Raw genomic sequence first — 24,777 nt, forward strand, 5'->3', positions numbered from 1 at the left:
CGCAGCTAGTTTTCCTGGCTCCGGAAGTAGATTTTGGGTGGGGGGGCTGAAGTCAAGCATTTTGTTTTTGCATATTTTAATATAGGAGACAAGGGCTGCAGCCGAATTTCTGTAATTCTATTTTTACTTACTGTTTATTAAAATATCAAATATTATTTCCATGAAGTTCCTTACTTAGCATGTGCAATCACTTTTCCTTCCTGCTTTATAACAACAGTAGGGAGTTCTAATGACTCGTACGCAACACAGTTGTGGGTCAGAAATGCACACGCGTAGAATGCAATACAGTTGAACCTCGATTTAGCGAAGTCGCCGGGACCCCCTAATTATTTCGTTAAATCGGGAACTTCGTAAAGTCGAGAAAGACATTCTTCGGGATAGGCTGCGCGAGGAATCCGAATTTGTTCGTTAAATCGGGTTTCGTTAAATTGAGGTTCAACTGTACTGCTTTTTTGCGCATGCACATTCTGACCCTCAAAGCTTTTACGTACGATCCACCAAAACTCACTAATATGGCAAACACACTTACGCACAGTGCTTCAGACAATTTTAAAATTCCTACGGGGATACACAGCATTGCAAAACTGAGTTTGCAGAGAATCACGTTTATTATTCTTGAAATGCTCATTCAAAAAGACATGCACGCTATGAAATGAACAAGTAAACCAAGATAATTACATATATACAATGACATCTTAATGCGTATATTGAAAATGTGCACAAAAGCGTGCTGAAGGAAACAGATCTACATGTAGGCCCCAAAGCCACGTGCGTTGATCGTCTCGAAGAAGACTAAAGGTCGCCAATCGCTCGGCGGTCCTGGAGACACATTTTTTGATGATGTCGTCCAGGTTGAGCTCGACACTCTTCCTTTTTGAATGCGCAAAATGAGGAGGCAAGGTAGCCTCCCCTGAATCATGCGGCTGCATAGATGCATTTTAATGCGGCATAAGGCACTAAACGAGCGCTCCCCCGAAGCGACAGATGCAGGCTCAGAATGAAGAAGTTTCATATATTTTACGACTTGGTGCAGGAGGTCACGAATTTCGTCGGTTTTGCCTGTAGTGTCCTCAATATGAAGTCACTTGTGAGGGAATCAAGGTTGCTTAAAAGAGTCGGCAAAAGTAAAAACTGCGCAGAGTCGGGCCAGGTCAAAATCACATGCATGCAGCTCCTAGGGCCTTTTTCAGGTCATCTGTAGTGAACTGTCTTCCCCCATCAGCGTTAAAATGCTCTCTAGTTTTACTAGCCTGCTTCATACCAGGCTATTCAAACCGCCGTTGAGTTTCACTCGGAATGCAGTCTATAGCCTCAAAGTACTCCTTCCGTAACGCTGCCTTGCAATCGAGTACAACTGGTAAAGAAGGTTTGTTGCTCATTTTGAGCCTTTTTGGCGGTTTTGTTGGCTTTGCGCTGCGCAGGTCCTTCAAACTAGCCGCATTGCAGTTGAGCTCGCGCAGTCCCACAACTCTTCAAACGCGACATCCGACCGCGGATGGGACATTGCCTCGCAGAGTCTCTGTAGCCTCTTTGATACCTGCGGCGCAAAACGTTGAACGTTGCAGTACCCTCGCAGGCTCTTCGCATGGACCGAACATAGCTATAGAAATGTTTATTCCTAGCAGTGTTTCAAACATTTTCAGCAGCCTCGCATAACCGTTCAAAATGGCCCTGCTGTTGTCTGCAATCGAATATTCTGTTTGTAGCAGCTCGTTCAGTGTCTCCTGAACTAGGTTTTCAGCGAACCTTTTCATTGACTTCATTCTGACAGTCCACCTTGTTGGGCAAAGCGGAAGAAGGATATTTGGCGTTGATCCGGCCTTTTCTGCCGCCTTGCTGACTGGAGTACTTACAATAGATGAATAAACAGCTTTGCGTTTCTTCGAAGTCGGAGGGGGGGGGGCTCAGCCCCGTCCTGAGAAATCTTGGGGGGAATCTGGACCCCCCCTGCCCCCCCCCCCCCGGTTCTGGAGTCCCTGGGATACAGGCTCTGTCGTCGGGGTCGTGGCACTGGACACGCTGAACGTCTTGGTGATGGTGAGCGGGATTCACAACAGAGAGGCGGTGGATTCACAACAGAGAGAGGTGAGGATGGCTAACATCGGAGGTACTCTTCGATGTTGTGAGGGTGTTTGCCGTACCTCGGGCGTGGTCATCCAGGTCGAACCCACGCAGCCCAAGTCGGCAGTAGGAGCATCCACGATAGATGTGGTTGGCTTCCTTGCAGATGTAGCAGAGCGGGCGTCGGTCGGCTGTTCGCCACAGGTCAGTCTTTCTTAACAAAGCTTGTTCTCGGCGGACGTGCGCCGAATCTTCCTGGTGTCGGGGATACTGCGTGGCGAGGGAGCTTCATGTCGGGGGGCTGCCTTGTACGGACGCGTAGGTGGTGGTGTTCGGCGGACCACTGCGGCGTAACTAATTGATCAGTGATCTCCTCCGGTGCTGATACGGTGACAGGAGCCTAAGGCTGGAAGGCTTGGTGAACCTCCTTTCGCACGACTTCGGTGAGTGAGAGAGAGGACGCTCGATCAGCAGCGGTCTTCCCGGACGATGTCGCAGACAATTTCCCGAAGTCCGTCGGCACCGGCACTGGTTAGGTCCAGTCGGAAAGATGTTACGATTGGAGGAGCAGTCACGCCAGCAAGTCGATGGTAATGGCTTGCACAAGACGACAGCGCGCGCTCGATGTTGCTGGCTGCAGTCACAAGACCGTCGACGGCTGTCGGGATTGCGAACGAGGACTTTGAAAATTTCACCCTTCACGCCATCCTTAAGGACGCAAAGTTTCTTTCCCTCAGCTGCCTCTGGATCGGCTCGGGTACTGAGGCCCATGACATCTTCAAGAAAGCTGGTCATGGTATCGTTGAGGCCCTTCACCCTTCTATTTGGAGAAAGTCCTCCGTTCACTGTCGATGGTGGTGGTTGATGAACGTTTGCTTCAATTCGGTGGGCAGAACTTCCATGTAGTGAAAGAGGCTTCGTGGTTATAAAACCAGTGCCTCGCAGTGCCTTCAAGCGAGAGGTAGAGGTTGTGGAGGCGCTGCTCAGTCGTCCATTCGTTGTGGCGGGCTACGCTTTCATAGTGTTGCAGCCAATCCTTGATGTCCTCTTGGACCTCACCAAAGAAAGGCGTTGGAGTCCGGGGTGCGATAGGCACGTATACGACGGCGGGTCAACCGGGGTCTGCAACGACTGGTTGTCCATCGTCGGCCTCGTTGGTTGCGTGTTCTTGAGTGGCAAAAGTCAGAATTCCGGGGTTAGGCCTTGGGTGCAGCGGCTTTCTTGGGTCTTGGTAGTTTGTGCGGATGGTACTCTTGAGTGGGGGACTGGGCTTTGGCTGTGAAGCCTCGGAGGGGTACGCTTCATGGGCTGCGTTAGCCCGCACCTCTACCAGAATTTCACGAATGACGATTGATGAGGCGATGAAAATTGAAGCAAACTAAACGATTAATGGGGCAAACTTGTGCCCAAAACAAAATAGAAAAAGACTAGTGCCGCAGGCGGCGATGACGGAAGAACCGCAGGATCAAACGCGGGTGGGGCTATTTTGCGGCAGCTGGCACAACAGCCCGGGGAAAAAATGCCAGCAATTTCGGACGGCGCGTGTATCACTGGAGATCGTGCAAACCCCCCGCCTGCGTTCGCGCCGCTTCGCAGCGACAGTCTGCGGCTGCTCATTAGAAAAATATTAACCCAATTGGCCCACCCACGCTGACGGCCCATGCCCCACTGTCCTCCACACAGTGGTCCTCCACGTCCTCCACTTACCCCACAGTCCTCCACTTACCGTTTAGTTCAGCCGTTCAGCAAAGTTTCGTAGACAATATTCGTTTTTTTTTTTCATTGTTAATTGTAGAAAACAAATGTTGTAAATATCGCCAAATGCCTCAACAAAAAAAAAAAAAAAAATTAAGCGTTGCAGGGGATTCCAAACCCTGGCCCGCTGGCCAAATCCGGCCCGCGGAGGCTTTCTGACCGGCCCGCGGCTGGCCATGGTGCTTATATTGAGCTCCGGCCCACGGCCCGCTACCAGTATAGGCCCGCTGCTACCAGTGCGGGCAGAAGCGCGCGTAAAGACGCGACGGCGCGACGAGCACCGAACATACCGGAAAGAGAGAACACCTCATCGTATTTCTCGCTCGACGCCGAAGCGAAAAAGGCATTTTGAATGCTCGGTTCACACGAAAACTGACAGTGCGGTGGAAGCCACGTGTTCGCCGGACTAATCAACTGCATGTCTCTTATCGCCAGATCTCGCTCTCCACTCGTGAATAATATGCAGAGAGGGTGTGATCACCTGGCAAAAGACCGGGAGTTGACTGGTTTAGCGGGTATGCAGCTTTCAGTGCACTGTCAGCTTAGGGGTGGACGGAGGATAGAAGAATCTCGAACGCGGCTCCAGCCGCGCAAGCGGTGCATTGGGGGGGGGGGGGGGGGGGGTGGTAGGGGGGGCAGTACGATTCTTCAGAAGGCACTCTGTGGGAAATATGTGGACATGTCGTGTGTTTTAAAAGCTGTGGTTTCAGCCGTGAATTACATAAGGTCGCATGGGCTTAATCATCGCCAGTTTCGTGAATTCCTAAAAGATGGTGAATCGAAGTTAGTAGACGTTTGGCGTGCGATGGCTGAGTTGCGGTAAACTGCTTTCGCGTTTTTTCAACCTTACAGAAGAAATAAGGAAATTTCTCGCAGACAAGAAGCGGCCCGAACCGCTGCTTTCGAACAGTAAGTGGCTTTGGAAATTGTCGTTCTGTGTAGACCTGACGGAGCACGTGAATAAGCTGAATGTGAGATTGCAAGGCGAGACACGTCTTATTCATGACGTATCCATGGATATTAAAGGATTCAGGGTGAAATTACAGCTCTTCGAAAGACAAGTGTGAAACCAGACCTGGGATCACTTCCCCTATTGTGCAAAGCTCCGTACAGAGACTGATGTGGAATTCCCCTCATTCTTCGCAATGGAAATCCTCAGATACCTTCAGAGGCAATTTTTCGAACGGTTTTCTGACTTCGATAGGAGAGTTAGTTTGTAGTTTGACTTACAGTTTGTAGTTTATTCAGAATGGTAGTTTGACTTACAGTCAAACTACATTCTGAAGGAAAACTAAAAGGTAGGAAATTTTATACAGTTTTACAAATCCTTGGGCTCTGAGCGATTTCCAAACCTGAAATAAACTGCTTTTTTGCACTACGTACCTTTGTGAGCAGACATTTTCAAGGATGAAGTACGTAAAATCCAAATACATCGCTAACTTGTCTGTTGAACACTTGAAGTCCCTCCTAATTATTGGCTCATCAAGCTTGAAGCCGCAGTTCAGCGAAATAATAAAGCCGAAGGATCAGCTACACCACTCATATTAGTCCTGCACCTCATGTCCGAGTAAATGTGTCGAACTTCTGATGCATTCCGGCTCAAATACTGCTTAGTGTTTTGTGGCATATAGTCGTATGTTGTCATCATCAGGTTCACCATGCTTAGTCTCCTCCTTCATATCTGCAACTACGTTAAAATTCCTTTGCGTTCTCGTGTATATTGTGATATGAGTCGTGTGTGATAACTATTGCATATTGTCATCACAGTTTTACCGTTCTCGTTAGTTTTTTTATCTGTGCGAATATTCCAGAGTTCATATGCGCTTTGATTTGTGCCTGGTGGTTTATCTGGGTCACACTTATTGTATGTCACAATTACCTATATGCTGAATTTCGAAATAAAGTATATGTATTAATCCACCCTTGATTGCTTCTCGTTTTTACTCTAACTTGAGTTCCTCTATTTAAATGCTCATCAGGGCTTATTAATATTGTTTTTAATGATTTATAACATGTATTTGTTTTCCGGCCTTCGAGACTGCGAGAGGTCCCCAATCCGGCCCCTTGCCCAAAAAGTTTGTAGACCCCTGCGTTATAGGGATCTGTCACAGAATTCGACTATTATAATTATTGTTATTATTATTATTATTATTATTATTATTATTATTATTATTCATAAGAAGAAGAAGAAGTCCCCGAGAGCAGTCGTTCTTTCCGATTGTTCATCAAATTTCCATTAGCTATTCGTTATATATCAAGCTCATCAACAGCCTGCAAGCAATCCGCTGCAGAGGTCAAGTCCTGGCGTCATCACGACCAGGTCACCATCGCCATTCATCGACCGCCTGCTCTGGTTGAGCTTTTGCAGCATAACCAAACCTAACCTCCCTGGCATCCATTACCAGCTCCACGCCACCTTTCTGGGTACGAGGTACTTCTCGAGTGGACTCAACGCCACAGAACAACCTGCGCATAAAGAAGCACGGTATTTGTTCCTGTTTACTATCGCTATCCTCCCATGTCTTCTCAATCTCCATCAAAGTGTGCTAAATGCTACGAGAAGATTGTCAGCGATGGTCGCCATATGTCCTGCGCCGACTGCAAAAGGTCACTTCACCTGGGGAAGATGTGCTCCGGTGTTGCGGAAAGCACCTTCAAAACCATGGGTGCTGCTAAAAGGGAGATCTGGCGGTGCCGTCTTTGCCGACAACAAAGTAGTGTGGCTGATTCTCAAAATGAGTCACTATGTGAATCTCCGTTGACTGGTGACCACTTTCGATCACTTCAATCTAAGCTGGAATGTCTTACCTTACTCAAGTCAAACGTTGAGTCCCTCCTTGATCTACCATCCAAAATCGATCAATTCTTGACCTTAAAGCCGGTAGTGGAAAACCTTAAATCCACCGTATCGGAGGTTCAGAAGTTCATTGACTTTTTGTCAGACAGGTATGACTCCCTATTAACGACAGCCACCACCAACTCCGCCTCAATAACAGAACTCCGCAATGAAACAACGTCTTTTAGAACAGTCATAGCGGAGCAGTCTGAAACCATCCAACATCTCCAAGAGGAGCTCAATGACAGCGAACAGTTTAGTCGTCTCTCCAATCTAGAGATTCACGGGCTGCCTCATTCCCCAAACGAAAATTTGACTGTTGTTGTAGGCGAGTTAGCAAGACAACTTGGCCTTCCTAACTTCCATCCAAGAGACATTCTAACAGCCCACCGTATACCATCTCGACGTGACATCCCTCCGCCTATACTGATTAGACTTTCTTTGATGACAGCCAGGGATCAATGGCTCACCTCAAGAGGAAAGCTGCGGACTCTTGCAGCCAACGGGTCACTGCCAAAACTGTACGTCAACGAAAACCTAACCCGAAAGAACAAGGAACTGTTTTGGAGGCTGCGTGAGAGAGCAAAGGCAAGGCTGTACAAGTTTACAAGGGTCAAGAACGGTAAGCTATTCCCAAAGAAGACAGAATCCTCTCCAGTTGTCCGCATCCATCGGCTGGACGACCTAGAAAAGATTGTTTAGTCTCCTCTTTGCTAAACGGCTTTGTGAACATGGAATGAAAACCACTTAGAATAATGGAAGTACAGTTGTGTTGGTGCTCGGATTTTTTGTCCCTTCGAGGATTCTTGTACCCAGTGAGTGATAGTGCTCTTAGTCTCTTACATGTAAACATTAGGAGTATACGCAAATATTGGGATCAGTTTATAGCAACTGTGAATGATACAATAGAATTATTCGATGTTTTTGTACTAACAGAAATCAATATTAAAGAGGACTTGTGCAATGAATTCCGGATACCAGGTTATAAGGCATTCTTTTTAACACGTACAATTGGACGAGGAGGAGGAATTGCTATATTTGTTAAAGATATCTGGTGTGCTGAAAGATTTGATGTAGATTTTCTTAGTTGCGAGTCACTATCACTGAATGTATCGAATTCTAAGTGGTCATTGATGTTGCTAGCTTTTTACAGGCCTCCGTCAGGTAATCTTTCGAGATTTCTGAACGAACTCCGAGATACGTTTCATAGCTTTCGGTCCATCGATGATATTTGTCTAATAGGCGACTTTAACATTGACACGCTTAAACCCTCCAAGTCTGTTGTTTGTGATTATCTTAACCTATTGGCGCTCTTTGGTATTGAAAATTTAATTCTTGCTCCTACCCGAGAAGAACTTTTAGAAGATCATCTTGTGGTGTCATGCCTTGATCATATTAATGTACCCGTACCGGATATAATTGCGAAATCAGCAGTAATAGAGCAAAAACTTTCTGACCACTACTTCGTGGCATGTCAACTTATACCACAACTCAATGTTAAATCACCAAAAGAAACAACAAAAATAATTGAAATAATTGATCGAACGAAGTTTGATAACTTGGTTGGGGCGAACGATTGGAACATTTTGTTATCTACTGACAATATTGACGACGTTTACAGAAGTTTTAAAGATCAGTTTTGTGCATTTAGGGTACAAGCAAAAAAGGTAATTCCTGTGAGGAGACGTCGGAACGAACACGACTGGCTAACTGGTGATATTCTACTAGAAATTAGGTATAAAGATGCCCTTTGGGCACGATGCCGACGTTCTCCAAATAATTCCCAGTTGAAGACAGAATTTCGCAGTACACGAGATCGTTTAAACGCGCTGATACGTTCGGCAAAAAGAAAATATTTTCGAGATAAATTTTTTAAAGCAAGCTCAAATATAGCACGTACTTGGTGTTTGGTTAATCAGCTACGAGGCAAGGGGATTAATAGGTCAATTGATCGCACACTCGAGAAAACATTCGGTCACGATACAACGCAACTGGATGAGGATTTTAATAAATTCTTCGCTAAATTCTCCGGAATAGCCCGAGATGATGCTCTGTTTTCAGCAGGTACTCTAGACTCAAATGTTTCCTCGGCTTTCCTTCCCCGATGACGGAGCTTGATGTCAAAACTACGCTTTTCAGTTTCAAATCAAACGAGTGTCCTGGCATAGATGGCATCAGTGCAGAAGACCTGCAGAGAAATTATGATGCTATAAAACACGTGCTCCTTTATATGTTAAATGGTTTCATTTCTCGTGGAAAAATCCCAGATGATTTAAAGAGTGCCTTAGTAAAGCCTTTGTTCAAAGGTGGGGAGCGTAAAAAAATTAACAATTACCGCCCAATTTCAATCTTACCTTGTATAATGCAAATTTTAAAAAAGCATATCCTCAATACTATGACGTCGTACCTTGATAGCTTTGATATCCTATCGTCTAGACAGTATGGGTTCGTCAGTGGCCGGGGGACCCAGCCACTTCTGGAAGATTTCGCTGATGAACTCCATCTTGCTTTTGAAAGGCATCAAGTCGCGTGTGCACTTTTTATTGACGTGGCGAAAGCATTTGACACGGTCAACCATAGCATTCTACTTAAAAATTGCATAAAATTGGATTCCGCGGCCCATTCCTTTCTCTGCTTCAGAACTTATTGAGCGGCCGTACACAAGTAGTTTCTATAAACAATAGCCGAAGCTCCAAAGTAAACTTAAAAGCCGGAGTCCCTCAGGGGTCTATTTTGTCGCCTCTTCTTTTCAACGTGTTTGTCAATGATATGTCCAACGCTGTTTCCACATGTAAACTATTCCAATACGCTGACGACACGGTGCTGCTCTCGCTCCATCTTGATTATGTTCCAGCAATGACGCTACTCCAAAAAGACACGTGCTGCTTACTTGACTGGTTCAAAAGAAATTGTCTTGAGGTAAATATATCCAAAACTAAACTTGTCTGCTTTCATAATCCGCTAAGAAATATAACATTTGATCATCCACTTTACGTGCATACTTCTGACTGTGCAGACTGCAACTGCTGCCCTGTGTCTTATGCAGCTCAGGTTAAGTATTTAGGAATTGAGTTTAACAGTGCTTTGTCATGGAATTTTCATATGTCTTATATCTGTAAAAAACTGAGAAAAGTGTCATGCTTACTCTATAATACAAAATCATTAATTCCTAAATCAACCAAAAAGATGATAGCTCAAGCTTTAGCTTACACTGTTTTAAGGTATGGCATAACAATTTTCGGACATGGGTCTGTAATATGGTGCCAAAAAGTTAATTCAGTTTTGAAAGGAATGTTTAAGAGTATTGCCTATGGTCCATCGGCAGAAACCGAAGAAAAACTAAAAGCTTTAGGTTCGCCGCTCTTCAACGCCTTATTGGTTAAGACTGTTGTACTGAAATAGTTTTGGAACGATGACTATAAAGAACGCAATATAGTATCTAGATCACTTCGCCGGACCGAACGTTACAAAGTGCCTTCTATCACCACGAATTATGGAAAAAGAGTTCGCAATTACTATGTACCTTCAATATTCAATGACCTGCCGGAAAACATATATGGTGTGGACTCTCTAAAAAAACTCAAACAAGTGCTCCAAGACTTTAATGGAACAACATAACTATGCGTGAGTGAGTGCGCGTGTGTGTGTGTGTTTTTTTTTACATGCTTATTTATTGCATCACAGTGTATTTTTGATACTATGTGCGTGGCATTTTTCATCATATATTTTGCAATACTGTGCAGATGCTGCATGGTGAGTTTGACACTGTTTGTGTTTGGGGGATATTGTGATTATGACCAGTAGGGTGCTGTCCCACAAGCCTTTACTGGCTTTGACAGACCCGTGCCTCAACTTGAGAAATTATCCGCACAAATAAATATATTATTATTATTATTATTATTGGACAAAGGATTTTAGAGCACCTCGACCTAATTCACGAGAACTGAGAACGGTTTCACGGTTTCTTGTTCCAGTATATTACACCCGCTATGGCAAGAACCTGCGATCTTTTTATGTCCCTCAGATATTCAATTCTTCACCTTCCGAATTCTTCGACTTCACATCCAAAAAGAAACTCAAAAAAGCGCTTCGCCACCTTTTATCTACCAACGAGGCCCTGTAATCCGTCACAATTGTTTTTCACAATTCCTTTTCAGTTCTATAAAGAATGTTGAACACCAGATTTTATTATTTTTATTTTATTTGGTTTATGCTTGAGCAAATCAACACGACGTACAACACCCAGTCTTTCTGCTTCAAGAACCACAACACCAAGAACATAACATCTATCAAGACCTTCTTCAATGGTGACAATGACCGGCTTGCGTGTTTGTGCATATGTGTAGGTGTGTGTATACGTGTTTTCCCTTGAGTCTAAGTGTAATAAGTGTCACAAATGTTATTGGAACTGACTCAAACTTTTTTTTAGTACGTGACATAGTTATTTTTGAGGCCACTGCAGATAGGTTCAGTCATACAAGCCCTGGATGGCTTTGACGAACCTGACTAGTGACGTGGACATGCTAGTTTTATTAAATAAATTTATTATTATTATTATTATTATTATTATTATTATTAATAAACACTCTGTGACTTTTTAGTCACAGAGTGTTTATGTTGTTTTTTGTAAGGAAATCAGTCGCGCATGCCCTTGGTTACAGTATACTAAGGTATGGTATCACGTTATTTGGCAACTGTTCGGAGTTGTGGCAAACAAAAATTGACCGTATTTTGAGGGCCATTTTGAAGAGCGTCGGGTATCATCTGGATTTTTCTTCCGGTGTGAATGTGTTTGAATCTCTGCGGATGCCGAACTTCTCTTCCCTTTTTGTGCAGTGTGTGGTTCTCCACCACTTCTGGAGTAACGATTTCAGGGCTCCTTTTGTAGGCCACAGGAACCTTCGCCACATATCGCGTTTTATAGTACCTCGTTGTACTACGCGTTACGGGAAAAGAGTTAGATCATATTATGTGCCCTTCATCTTCAACAACCTTCCAGAGCACGTCATCAAAGCCAGCACGAAGAAACAATTAAAAAACATGTTAAATAATTTAGCCGTATAACGTTGCTTTCGCTCCAGTGTTTCCTGCGTCCTACGACTTTTGTTTTGCGTGCTTTTCTTGTATAAAACGCTCAGTGTTTCGTCGCTCGACTTGCCGGGTCATGTCCCACAAGCCTCCTATGGCTTTGACAGACCGGTATTTGTATTGTATTACTGGTTTCCTGTTGAATAAAATTATTATTATTATTATTGTTATTATTATTATTATTATTATTTTTTTTTAGTTCTCGCGAGGAAGCGCATCCGATCGCCGGACGCTCCCTTGCCCCGCGCGTTGAGCGGCAGGGTGGTTCGGGCCTCGTTCGCCTCGCCCGCTTTCTGTTTTATGGCCCCCTGGCCCCCGGCCCCTCGTCCCGAAGACATTTCTCGCGAGGTTGAGTTGGTAGCGATGGGCGACTCGCTTCCCGGAATGTTGGGAATAGCTTCCAGATGTCGGAGTGGGGGTGCTCTTTATGGTTAGCTGGGGTAGGCTCACTGCGGGGCTTGCCAGTGTGACGTGTTTTTTTTTTTTATGTGTATTTTGTTGTTACAACTGCAGAAAAACGTTTAAAACGTTTTTTTTTTTTGGGGGGGGGGGGCGAGGGAAAGTGGGGTCTGTAGCTAGAATTTGGGAAAGTGAGGACCTCGGCTTGATTCCGAGCCGAGTCAAGGGAGTGTGCGCGAAGACTTGGCCGGGGAGTGAACGCAACGCGAAGTTTGGGCGGGACTGCGGTAGCGACGGAAGGCTGAGCGCGGGAGGTGTTTGGGCTCCCTGGTCCAAGCGCTGCTTTGGGCGCCCAAGTGTGTGTGCGTTCGTGGGTGAGTGCCTGCGCCGAGGAGCCCCGCCGACAGCACCCAAGCGCACATCGACCTCCCGAGTTCGGTCGACATCGCAAGAGGCCGCGTCACCCCCATATCACTCACCGGACTCAGGTTCGCGCCACTCACCCCCATATTACTTTGTATAGTTTATCCCCCTTTTAATTGTTTTTTTTTTCTTCCCTTGAGTTTGCAGAACATTTTTTTTTTAACGAGCGCCGTGTTTCCATGATAAGTCGCGCCTGAGCGCTTTCTCTGTGGGGCGGTCCGTTGTGCCTCGCTGTCGGGAGTTTTGTTTGTTTTGTTTTATGTCTATCGGATTTTCAGTAAACCATCCTGTGGTTGGAAAGAAAGGAGTCTGTGTTGTTCCTTCTTCCCTCACTGTGAGTCCGTCACCAGGGCGTAGACCTATCGTCCGGTTAGCGGTCCTATCAAAATTATAAATTTGTTTGCATAGGGTATATTTTTTTTTCACCGAACCTGTAACAAGATTGAACCAGTGTCGCCAGTGTTCTACTGATTATGAAACAAACACCTTACCACTGCGCCACTTTACAACTTTGAATTGCTGTTTTCACCATTTGTTTTATACGAGACCGATATGGGGCAACGGCCGGCATTTCTTTTCCCTGGTGTGCCAGCTACCAGCAGAATATCCACTTCCAATCAAATGCTGGGGCGAGACTGACCCCGGCTCGCAACACGGAGCTCCTTATGTACACAAGTGGGCTCCTGAAAAAATCAGCGTAGGAGGTTCGGCCCATAGAACATTCAAACAACAAATAAGCAACAGGGTTCTCGAATTTACCAGAACTCAAAATTTACAGAAATAACAAAAAGGCGCGCCCGCTCCCAGGCATCGAACCTCGAGCCCCTTGCGTAGGATTTAAAGATGATAAACATTCGGCCACGAGCGCTTGGTCGGCGACGCGCGTGACAATAAGGTAAAATTGTTTGCAGTCATATGAACGTAAACGGTTGAGTATATGGTACTGGTGCGACCATATGAATGAGTATAGTTTTGTATGGGCTAGACTATACAACCATACAGAACCACATGTGTACGGTATGGCTCGGTATGGTTCAGTCATATCCAACTATACGGAACCATATGTGTATGGTATGGCTCCGTATGGTTCAGCCATATCCAACTATACGGAACCATATGTGTATGGTATGGCTTCGTATGGTTCAGCCATATCCAACTATACGGAACCATATGTGTATGGTATGGCTCGGTATGGTTCAGCCATATGGAACGGTATGAATCCATACCATGCCATACGGTTGGCCATATGGAACCATATAGATCCATCATATGGTTTGCCGTATGGGTTCATATAGTTTTTTCAGTAGGGTAGCACAGTCTCGCTGCTCAACCGATAAGCAGTTCGAGCAAAGTTTAATGTAGTGGCTTCCGCTACGACGAAATCTCGACCGAGGATCATGGGACTGGTAACCCAGGCACATACACAAGGCGTGGCATTTGTTTCTTGAAAAATATATCGCAGCTTTACGGCGCCCGCAGCAGGCAGTACAGATTCCGACGCTACCTGCAAGTTCACACCTGCTGTTCGGAATTTTCCCTTTGCAAACCTCTAATACCGCATCTCCGAAAAGTGATATGTTTGCACGGCATCTAGGAGTGCGGCGATTGGAACGCAGACCACAGTAACTGTCATCCGCGGCTCGATTGACTAAGTTGAGGGATCAGTTCTACGAACTGCGAGGACGAGTATAACCGGTTTTCTTGGCTCGGGAGTTGTTGCAGTCGGGGGGCGCTGTCCGCCCGGAGTTTCTCATGACCGAGACAGTACACAGCGGACCGCCTGAGATCCACCGCAGCAGGGGACGCATCGGGGTTCTCATAGCCGTGAAAATCCGGGTCCGCAAACGACCTCCCGCCGTCCGCCCAAACTGCGGACGCGCCGAGTACCTTATGACAGAGGTCGTACTCAGCTGGCCTTCCGAGATACACCACAACTGGGGCCGCATCGGGAGCCTCATACCGTAAGAATCCGAGACCGCAAAGGGCCTTCCGCCGCCCGCCCCAACGGCGCACGAGCCGAGTACCTCATGACCGATACCGCATTCAGCAGGGCTCCCGAGATCCACCGCAAAAGGGGCCACATCGGGGTTCTCATAACCGTGAACAGTGGGAGCTGGCCGCCCGGGAATCAATGCAAAACCAGACACGCCAGGGGCCTCATGACCGAGAACAGTGTGAGATGGCCGCCCGGAGATCGACACAAAAGCGGACGCACCGGGAGTTTCATGACCGCGAGATCAGTGTGATATGGCCGCCCAGGGATCGATGCAGAAGCACACTCGCGTAGAGTCTCATAACCGAGAATAATCGAAGCCGTAAAGGGCTTTCCGCCATTTGCCTCAACGGCGCACGTGCCTATAGTCTCTCACAACCGAGAGAAACTGCGGATCGACGGAAAAGCGTCAGTACAAGAAGTCCGTGTGAGCCTCCTGGAGGCAGGAGGCGGCTGCGACGGCTCGATTTTTGTGGACCGTGGTTTCCGCGTTGCCGGCGGTTAGCAGAAGTCTACCACCACAGCCTTTCGCATTTACTTTGTCCAGGTTCGGGGCAGTAATGAAGCAATGGTGAGGGTGCAGGCTAGCGGTTGTAAATTGAGCACAGTAGTAAACCCGAGACGGGGGATACAGACTAGGGACAAGCAGAGAAGGACACAATCGCCACAGTTCCGTGGCACGTGTCCTGGTTGGCCGCACAAGAAACAGCGGAGCCAGGTGTGGTTCCCATCATCTCCATGGGCTCTGTAAAAAAGGGGTGTGATCTGTCCCCACACACCATATATCGCCTGCGTACATGCTGCAAGTTGTGAGAACGTTTTTCGTTAAGATATTCTGCATATATGCGCTCGTAGTCGAAGCGTTCTCGAGATTCATTGGCGCGAGGATCAAGGGGCCGGGGAGCGGCGTAGTCGACCGATTCGTAGGACTGTACTGGGCCTTCAGTACTCCTTTTGGCGTTCAGACCAAGCGAAGGTTGGTTCAGGGGCAGTGCTTTTTGCTAGAGGAGGCCGGTAAGAAAGTTCAGCAAGGACGTCGGCTTGAATCGTCAATGCAGTCCGTGCTACTTGTCCAGACCCGTAAAAATGCGCACCCTGAGATGTGGGTGAAAGCGTCGGTGGCTTTGACTGATAGCCCGTGCTAGTTTCTCTGCATTGGGGGCTGTCGCGTCAGCAGGGCCATACAACCACTGGAAGGCCCTCACAAACCCAATGAGGGAGTCGGCGTGGGTGTTATGTGCGGGCACAGACCTCGTCCTGCATTTCGGAATCTGGTGGCAGGAACTCTTCTCTGAATCGCCGAACAAAATGCGCAATACTTGAGTAACTTGTTTTTCTCATTCTCGATAGCGCTGCGCTATCAGTCAATGCGACCGACGGAAGGCGAGTGAGCACGGCTTCATCGTCAGTTCCGTACGCAGCTTGGTAGTCCCGCAGTTTCGACGCGAACTTCGCTGCAGACTTTTCTGCGTACTCTGAAAAGCCGGAAAGCGGAGCGAGAGCCGTGCGTAGTCTTTAGGGGGCAGGGTTCTAGCAGGTACGCGGCTTGAGCGCGTCATCTGCTCCCGTTGTAACTGAAGAAGCATGGCTAAGGCCATTCGTAATTCTGCTAGACCCCCCTCTGATGATTCGCCTGCCGGGAACGAGACTACAGGCTTAAGCGGGTTTTACATGAAGCTATTCCGCCGCCGAAATCGCCGCCGCTAGCGGCGCAGCGGCACGGATCGCGAGGTTTCATTTCACATGAGCGTTTTCCACCGTTCCGTTGGCCAATGTTGCTTGCAGCAAGCAGAAGGGCACAGTCGGTTCCAGAGGCTTCTAACAAAGATTTTAATGCCTTAGTTTTCAGTTTTCTCTTTAATTTCATCTTAATAAAAAAAATTAAATACTAAATAAACCACGACCGGTCGTGAAATACACTTTGGTATTATTTGTTCATTTTCTTTTTCTTCTTTTTTTTTCGAACTTTGTCTTCGTGGAGGGTGAAACCTCGGATCATCCTCGGCAACCTCACGGGCAGCGCCTTCCTCGGATTTAAACACTCCTACTTATATGGTCGACCCGAACCTCCTGGAGCCGTAGTAATGTAGTGGTTTCATACCGGCCTTGTCCATCACTTTCACGGCCTCAGTCAATTCTTCCCAGAGTTTCTTTCTGGCCCCATTGTTCCTAAATTCTTTGAGCTGCGCGTCCCAAAAAACCCCGTGCTTCGACACATCTCTGATAAGCAGTTCATTGAACTGGGCGCGATACATTTTGTGTTACTTGGTGTGACGATCTGTGTTGGAAAAGGCACGTCAGTATCGCTCAGTTCTTCTTATTCTTTTGTTTTACTCCCTAGCGCTCGCACAAGCCGCTTCCGATTAGCGTCTCTTGCGCTCGCTACAGTTGGTACTCAGGCGAGGAAAGTAAAAAAAGAGCCGCGTAATTAATTGAGAAAACAAATTCCGAGGAAGGGACAGCAAATCCCCTCCTCCATAATTTTCTGAAGAGTTCCGACGCGACTGCTAAAGCAAAGAAGCTCGACCGCCTAAAAAAAGAATACCGGAAACCAGTCGCTTGCGTACTTTCTCTGCTTGTCGTCTGCTTCAAGAACGTGAAAACGCCACCGTCCTATGCGTCAGCTTTCCTGCAATGTTTCTTTTCCTGTCACGTGATTTCCTGCCGCGCTGTGAATGGCCAACGCGAAAGCTGCCGCTCTGCCGCTGCGAAACTTTTCCAACCAGGGGCCCTAATCTGGACTCTTGGCGAGAAGTCGGCGAGAAGTCCGGCAGCTATGATTGGCCGGCTTCAAGGTCAAGTGCGGCGTCGGCCAATCGCGGCCTTCAGATTTCTCGCCGACTTTTTTGCCAAGTGTCCAGATTAGGGCCCCTGGTGGAATCGTGCCGCTCAGCCGCTGCGGCTGGCCAGAGCGCCTCAAAGGCAGAAATCGCGCCGTACTAGGGCCGAATTGCTGCATGTGAAACCCGCTTTAAGGTCTCAATTTTGGTCACTGGCGGCGTTACCCGCGAATGTGCCCAGTGTTAAACTGTCGTCACCACTTACACTTTCTGCGGCGCCCTCCGTAGACAACATCCTGTAGTAGTTAGAAGTCCCGATGGCAGTTCCGTTCGCTCGGCTAAATTCGAAAAAAAAACAAAAAAACTTTGCTAATGTTGGCCAACTTGCAAACGCAAAAATGACTATGTAAAAAGCAAAAACCGAACCCAGTTCCCAACCATCTTCTCAAACGAGCAGCATTTCACGTCTTGCCGCCAGTGTGGGAGTTTCCTTGCTCCTACCCTTCTCAGAGAATCACACAACGCACTAGAATAACAAGACGTACACATTTAACGACCGTTATCACCCGCGCCGCGATTGCCAGACCCGTAGTGCATAGGCTGCGATGGCCCTTTATAAGCGGCGGAGAGCCGCTCGCGTGGCCTATCGCCCTTGGCCCTTTCACAGTGGAAATGAGCCCTGAGGATTTGGCGGGCGAGCAACCTGGGCCAACCATTTGGATCTCCAAGTTTCCCGCAACTTTCGAAAGGTGTGCACAAATGTTATGCTGGATTCCACTTTAATGCCTGTCAAGAGAAAGAAAGCGGACTGCAGAACACATCGCCGAACAGAAGCAAGGGTCCATTGAGGCTCAGCGTTCGCATTGTGCCAATGATACGCCAGAAAAGAAAGAGCAGCGTTTGACTGGACAGAGAAGCAATCTGCTCTCGTTCCGCTAGGTCAGAGTGCTGAGCGAGGGAACAAGGCTCTAATCATTTTAGTCGGCAGAATTTCATATTCATAAAGAAAAAAGCCGAAATGATCATTTCCGCTCAATTTGCAGTGGAGCACCACAGAAACGTCGCTTCATTTTTTGTCCACATATATTTCAATAACACTGACAAAATGTTCAAACGCCGAAACGCTCTTCAAGCAGGTGGTCGGCTACCCACTTCGACCGCACCTGCTTCCGGCGGTGTTGAGGAAAGAACCAAAAGGGAGACCCGCTTGGAAAACTCTGTGTCAGGAAAACTTGGCAAGCGCCGAACGCTACGGCCCCCTAGAACAAATCAAAGCGAGGAAGGGAAGCACGTGGCCGTTTTCCGCAGGAGTGCACTCTGACAACAAGTTGTCACCTGTCTCGCTTGGCGCTCTGAGTGGTCCACCCGGGTCCGTAGTTATCGTCGCTAATAAGGATATGGCGAAAAAGACAAATCTGTGAAATGCGGTAGCGTCATCGGGGAAACGTCCGCAGTTCTGCGCGGTTGTTGCAACGGACGGCGAAGCTGAACAGGGTTGAGGAATCAGCGGCGCATACTGTTTGGAGTTTGCTCGTCCTTTATCACCGTTGAAGAGGTGAGTGATGTTTTTTCGGTGGTATTTGAATGGGCCTTCGAGTGAATATTGAATTTACGAGTAGATGTCGGCTATTTATTCATCCCACACTGCCAGATGTGCGGACAGCAAAGCCGGGGTCACACCCCTTGTACATCGTACAAAGGACAGTCTGCATACAGATTCGAACGCAAATAACCGCGAGATATGTGTTTCGAACGCCGCGTGCCAATGAGTTCAAAGAGGAAGCTTGGCACTCGACATTCGAACCACGGATGTTGCGGTGACTTGTATTTGCAGACTGTCTTTCGTATGATGTATGAGCGGTATGGCCCCGGCCTTATGTGTCCGGAAGACGGGCATTACCGCTCATTCACACTGGAAGCGGATCCGCGTTCGCAAAGCGGTTGCGATCGCGGTTGCATAAAGATCCAGTACAATTGCACGCGCACTCGATGACATCAAGTGCGCGTGCAATTGCACTGAATCTTTATACAACCGCGTTCGCAACCGCTTTGCGAACGCGGATCCGCTTCCAGTGTGAATGAGCGGTTAGAGAGCGAAGAAGCCAGTCTGATGAGCTGGGGTACCTACATGCCTCTTTGTCTCAGGGTGCAGACATTCATTTTTGCTCTGAATGTACCAGCGCGTGACGCTCTGGCACACTCGATGCGTCACTTGGGCGGTGAAATTGCGTCTATGCAATAGCCAAACCTGAGTGCTCGAGCTGAGTGACACCGGATTGCGTGCACTGCAAAATACATAAAAAGATATTTGGGCGCAAAAATGTCTGAGATGTCACCACTGAAGCAAAAGGGCGCGTGTGCATGAAGGCACTCTATGATGAGCGAGGTTTAAAGCCCCCTGGCATCCCCAACTTTCTTGGACATCAAGGCCTCGGCATATGTACTAAAATGGAAATTTAAACTGAACAAGAACAAGCATCGGAATGTTCCCCAAGAATATTTTAGATGGCGGTACAGTGTTCTAGAGAGTTGTAATGGCAAACGCGGCAGCCGCCCCGTGAAGATTTTGAGCGTAGACGACACCGTAGCGCTGCTTTTCAGAGCCCTAGCAACGTGCCCCGCCAGCCTCCTCGTCGGCGCTGCTCAGCGTATACTTCTGTGGTTCGACTGGAGCTTTTCGCGACGCAGACCATTGCTAATGTGAAATAGTGTAGGCTTTCCTTTAGACTAATGCCACTAGAGTGTGTGCTATCCGGTGTTTTCTTTATTGGCGTGTTTTTCGTGGAGATCATTTAATTAATATCGACTCCCCCCCCTTCCCAGTTCTGACAGGTCGTTCAGCAACGCTATCACTTAGGCTGCACGCTTTAGAGCTGCGAAAGAAACCACACGATACTGATATGAGAAGAATTAATAGACTATTAAGTCTCAATAAATCTCTCACTTTTATAATGGCGAGAGAAACATTAACTGGTGCATTCTTTTTGTCATCATGTTACTGATGCGGGAACCCGCGTTGTGTAGAGTGCAAGGCCGAGCGCGTTTGGGAATGGCCAAGGTGCCACTGTAGCTGGCGAATATATAGCAAATTGTATTTTGTGGAAAGCAGTCTATCAAAAAAATACCTCGATTGGGAGTACGAGAAGCAATAAAATGCAATATGAACGCAAACTTTAACATCCCCTAATATGAAAAAAAAATATTTTGAACTCACTGCATTATGACCTCTCAAAAGTGGTAATACATTTCATCGACATGCACAGCCAGCACAGGACAGATATACAGCAAGATACGACGCAAAAAGAGTACGAAATAGTCATAATATATTTCGGTATAGAATCCTAACCTCTTAGCCATTGACGATGTGCACATAGTCCCGAAGGATAAGGCGCGGTTCAAAACGTCTCTCGCACAACGCTGATGTCTCGGCGAGGCGTTTATCTTCGCGATTAAGATTTTTTTCCAACTGTAGTCTGCGCGGCTCCTCCTTTGGCGCACGAACTAGCGACGGCTTATGATAGCAGGTGCTCCCGCTGCCCTTGTTGACCGGGTAGCCTGACTTGCATATGGCGCGAAGCAGTGTGTGTGTCCGTCGCTTTCCCCGCATTTATGACCGAGACGGCAACGGAACGGTGAAGACACCCCACCGCTACACCACAAAAAAAAAAAAAAGTGCTACGGCTCTACATTTGGGAGAGACTTCATCCTCTTCTTCGCTCATCGCCACTTCTGCCTTCTGCCACAAATTCTCCTAGGGCTCGCAACTTCAGCGCCACTCGAGGCCATCTACGTTAACCGTCTTCACGCGACCCATTGTAAGTGGGCGCCGCTCTTGCCACTACGTTCCCTGGAACAATGTAATGACGGTCATGAAATATCAATATGCAGTAATTAAACCTTTGGGCGCGTAAAGTTTTTACTCCAGAACTGTACATTTTGGTTACGTTGAAGTTCTTAGGTTATTTTTACAAAATTATAAATTTTTGATTTTCTGGACAAAAAATTGTAATGTTTCCGAGGACTTGAAAAGGTATGATAGAACGCAAATGAATTGGAATTTTCATATTCGTTGAAAACCTTTTATTCCACAGAATGTCCCAGAAAGTTGGCCATGTGTCTGTAAAAGGGGTACAGGCGTTGCCCCATTTCAAGAAAGACGAAGAAAAAAAAACGTTCCTCGGGTGTAACTGAAACGTCGTTTTTCAGATGCCCATCCTCAAGCATACGTTTATTGCCTTCCGTGGTACCTAAGCTTCGCAAGCACACTCCAAATTCACGAGTCGCCGAAGTGTTATCGAAGGCAAGACACTCACACTGGATGCGGGGAGACTGAGACATGCGGACGAACTGGGAGCCTGGGGGAGTGCTTTGGCCGCAAGTTGAACCGGGGTGCAAGACGGACATGATGCTGGCGCACGCTCTCTGCTACCTGTTAACATATCATAACAATTGTGGCGACTAGAGAAGCTACGCTTCAAAGTAACGACACTTACCCACCTTGGTGCCTAAAATCATGGTTGCTGAGGAAGTCGCACTTTTGAATCATGATGATGGGTATTCGGGTCCGCTCTGTAGTGGGCAGCAAGATGGCGGCGCTCATAACAATAATGGAGAACTGAGTACTGACACTGTAATACCACATTTACATGGTAGCGTAAAAGTACCTTTAGCTAAGTTACCTTTAGTAAACAAAGTTAGAGATCGTTACCACACGGCGCATAAATGTCTTTAACTAAAGGAGGGCATATGTTAAAGGTAGCTTACCAACCTCCCTTTTCAGCTACAAGGGGTAGACTCGGACGCTTAACTCGATATAAGAGTTATATATATATATATATATATATATATATATATATATATATATATATATATATATATAAAATCGAATATTTCCAAGTAGTAATTGCAAGATTAATTCTGAAAACGAATGCGGTGCACTACGCTAGCGAGGAGCGTATACTTAGGCTAACAGATTGAGTTACTACAATCTCACTTAAGGGGGATAGTGCAGTGTATCAGGGTCACTTTCAAACCTCCGCGTCAAACGGGCTTCGCCACGTCGAAAGGGCAGGCGCCACCCTGATCATGGCTGTCTTTCAGTGTGGACATCACGGCAGGAAAAGACAAATAGTTTCTTCACTAACTCAGGCAACCAAGCCTCCCACCATCTTACTTTAAAATAATTTAAAAAAAAACGCGAACGTATTGTGAATAGTTTTGCAACATTGAAACATGCCCATACTTGTACGAGTGACGCGGTATCCTTCAAGCTGGCGTCCAGGGTTAGTTGAGGAAGATAGCGTTCTTTTACCTAATGGGTCTATGTGATGTTTCTGAACCCCACACAGACGTGAAAAAAGAGTATAAATAAACCTACGAACGGAGTGCAATGAGTGTTCTCATTAAGTTGCTTTAAATAGTTTTAACCGTAGAAGTCTGACCACAACAAGCCTATCCTTCATCGCTTAACTTTATTTATTGCCTAAATCATGTTCAAAACGCTATTCTCCTGCTTCTCGTTTCGCAGATCGAATCCCTGACAATTGAAGGATGAGCTACCTTTTGTACAGAGACGTAGAGGGCCTATACATCGGCCGCGAGTTCCAGGAGACGACCGTCCGATCAGTGCTCTCCTACGAGCCACAGGAAGGCGACATCTTCATCGTATCGTATCCCAAATGCGGCACAACCTGGATGCAGTACATCACCTACAACATCTTCAACGATGGCATCCGTCCGCCGAGCATGATAGACGTCTTCATGTCCGTGCCATTTCTTGAGCGCAAAGGCATCCGAGACGACAAAGACTTTCCCAGACCGGTGGCAATGAAGACGCACCTGCCGTTCAGCAAGCAGCCGTACTCGGAAGGTGCCAAGTACATTTACATCTCGAGGAACCCGTACGATTGTTGCGTTTCTTTTTATCACTACGCCGAAACACCCCGAGCCCACCAGTTCAAGGGCAGGACCTTCGACGAGTTCTTCGAGTCCTTCGTCCGAGGAAACGTTAGCTTCGGCGACTACTTCGACCATCTTCTGTCCTGGTACGCGCATCGCAGAGACCCCAACGTCCTTTTCATGACCTACGAGGACCTCAAGAAGGACATCGAGTTGTGCGTCTTGAAGGTGGCCGACTTCATCGGCGAAGAGTACGGCAGGAAGCTCCGGGACCAGCCCGAACTTCTCGAGCGAATCGTCTCTAACGTGGGCCTGGAGTCTATGAAAGGCCTCGAGGAGGAGATGAAGAAGAAAGTCACCCAAAGGCGTGTAACTGAGGCAAGTACGCTGCCGGAAGGTGTTGGAACAAAGACGGCATTTTTTAGTGGTACCGTTGAAAGATCGTTCAGCGGTGACCTTGTACGCAAGGGCGTCGTCGGAGATTGGAAAAATAATTTTTCCCCCCTGCAGGTTGAGCGAATGAAGGGGAGGATCGCGCTGAAGACGAAAGGAACCGACGTTATGTGTCTGTGGAAAGACCTCGATCTCCCTTGACCGCCATGGCACCAGCATCTGCTCTTTTGCTTTCTTAGACGCTTATTCGGCCATTTGACAGATGGACGAACCCAGGATGACATTTGAGGAACGTTGACACATATAGCACGAAGGAAGACTCAGAGAAGACAAAACAAAAATCTCAGTAGAAACATTTTGTAAACCTTAAAACGGCAGTCGAATTTATTCAAGTAGCTGAATTGTATTCGGGAGGAACCTTATTCCTTCAACAAAAAGTCGTGCTGGCAAATAGGTGCATTTACAAGCTTGTTAATTTTCTAAATAAGTTTGCGCATTTAATAAGATGCCATTGTTTTATTCTCATCTGCCCAATTTTTTTTGTGCATGTTTTTAGCTGCTTTTTGTCCATTCCCTTCTGTAATGCCTTTGGTCCGTGAGCGAGGAAATAAATAAATGATTGCTGCGTTCACGCGCATGCTGATGATGATGATGATTATGAGTTTATTGTCACAGCAGCAACGAGGGCCATAATGCGCCAAACTTAACGTATTTAGAGCATACTATAACAAAAGTTTACTTTGAGGATACATATTTACAAATAGTATAAATATCCAGTTTGTTTTAAAAAGTCTAAGACACGGCCTAAAGGAACTAAAGGTTTATCGCCAAGCAAAAACCAGGGATGAAATAGGAGATGATCCCGAAAAGTTCGAGAAAAGATGATTGACGGAGGGTTGATGGGACGAAGAATGCCTCAAAAAGTGCAACACGGTCAGAAGCTCTCCACAATGTTCACATAGTGCAACATCTTCACCACGAAGCAGGTACTGATGTGTCAAACGGGAGTGACCTATTCTTAGACGGCACAGAAGAATCTCCACACGACGTTCCCTTTTATAAGAGCTCTCCGAAACACCCAGAGCGGGCTTCATAATGTGAAGTTTGTTGTTGCTCTCTGTATCCCATTCCAGCTGCCATTCGAGAAAAAT

General features: G+C 46.9%; 1 protein-coding gene across 1 annotated transcript; it reads left to right on the forward strand.

Moving 5' to 3' along the window:
• Positions 1-22,885: 22,885 nt before the first annotated feature.
• Positions 22,886-23,827, forward strand: LOC115322872 (sulfotransferase ssu-1-like). The gene has a single exon (XM_029983265.3). It carries the CDS (start codon positions 22,886-22,888, stop codon positions 23,825-23,827), a length of 942 nt encoding a protein of 313 aa, XP_029839125.3.
• Positions 23,828-24,777: the final 950 nt, after the last annotated feature.

This window comes from Ixodes scapularis, unplaced genomic scaffold, assembly GCF_016920785.2.
Source record: "Ixodes scapularis isolate PalLabHiFi unplaced genomic scaffold, ASM1692078v2 PGA_scaffold8__174_contigs__length_109621045, whole genome shotgun sequence".
Classification (NCBI taxonomy): domain Eukaryota; kingdom Metazoa; phylum Arthropoda; class Arachnida; order Ixodida; family Ixodidae; genus Ixodes; species Ixodes scapularis.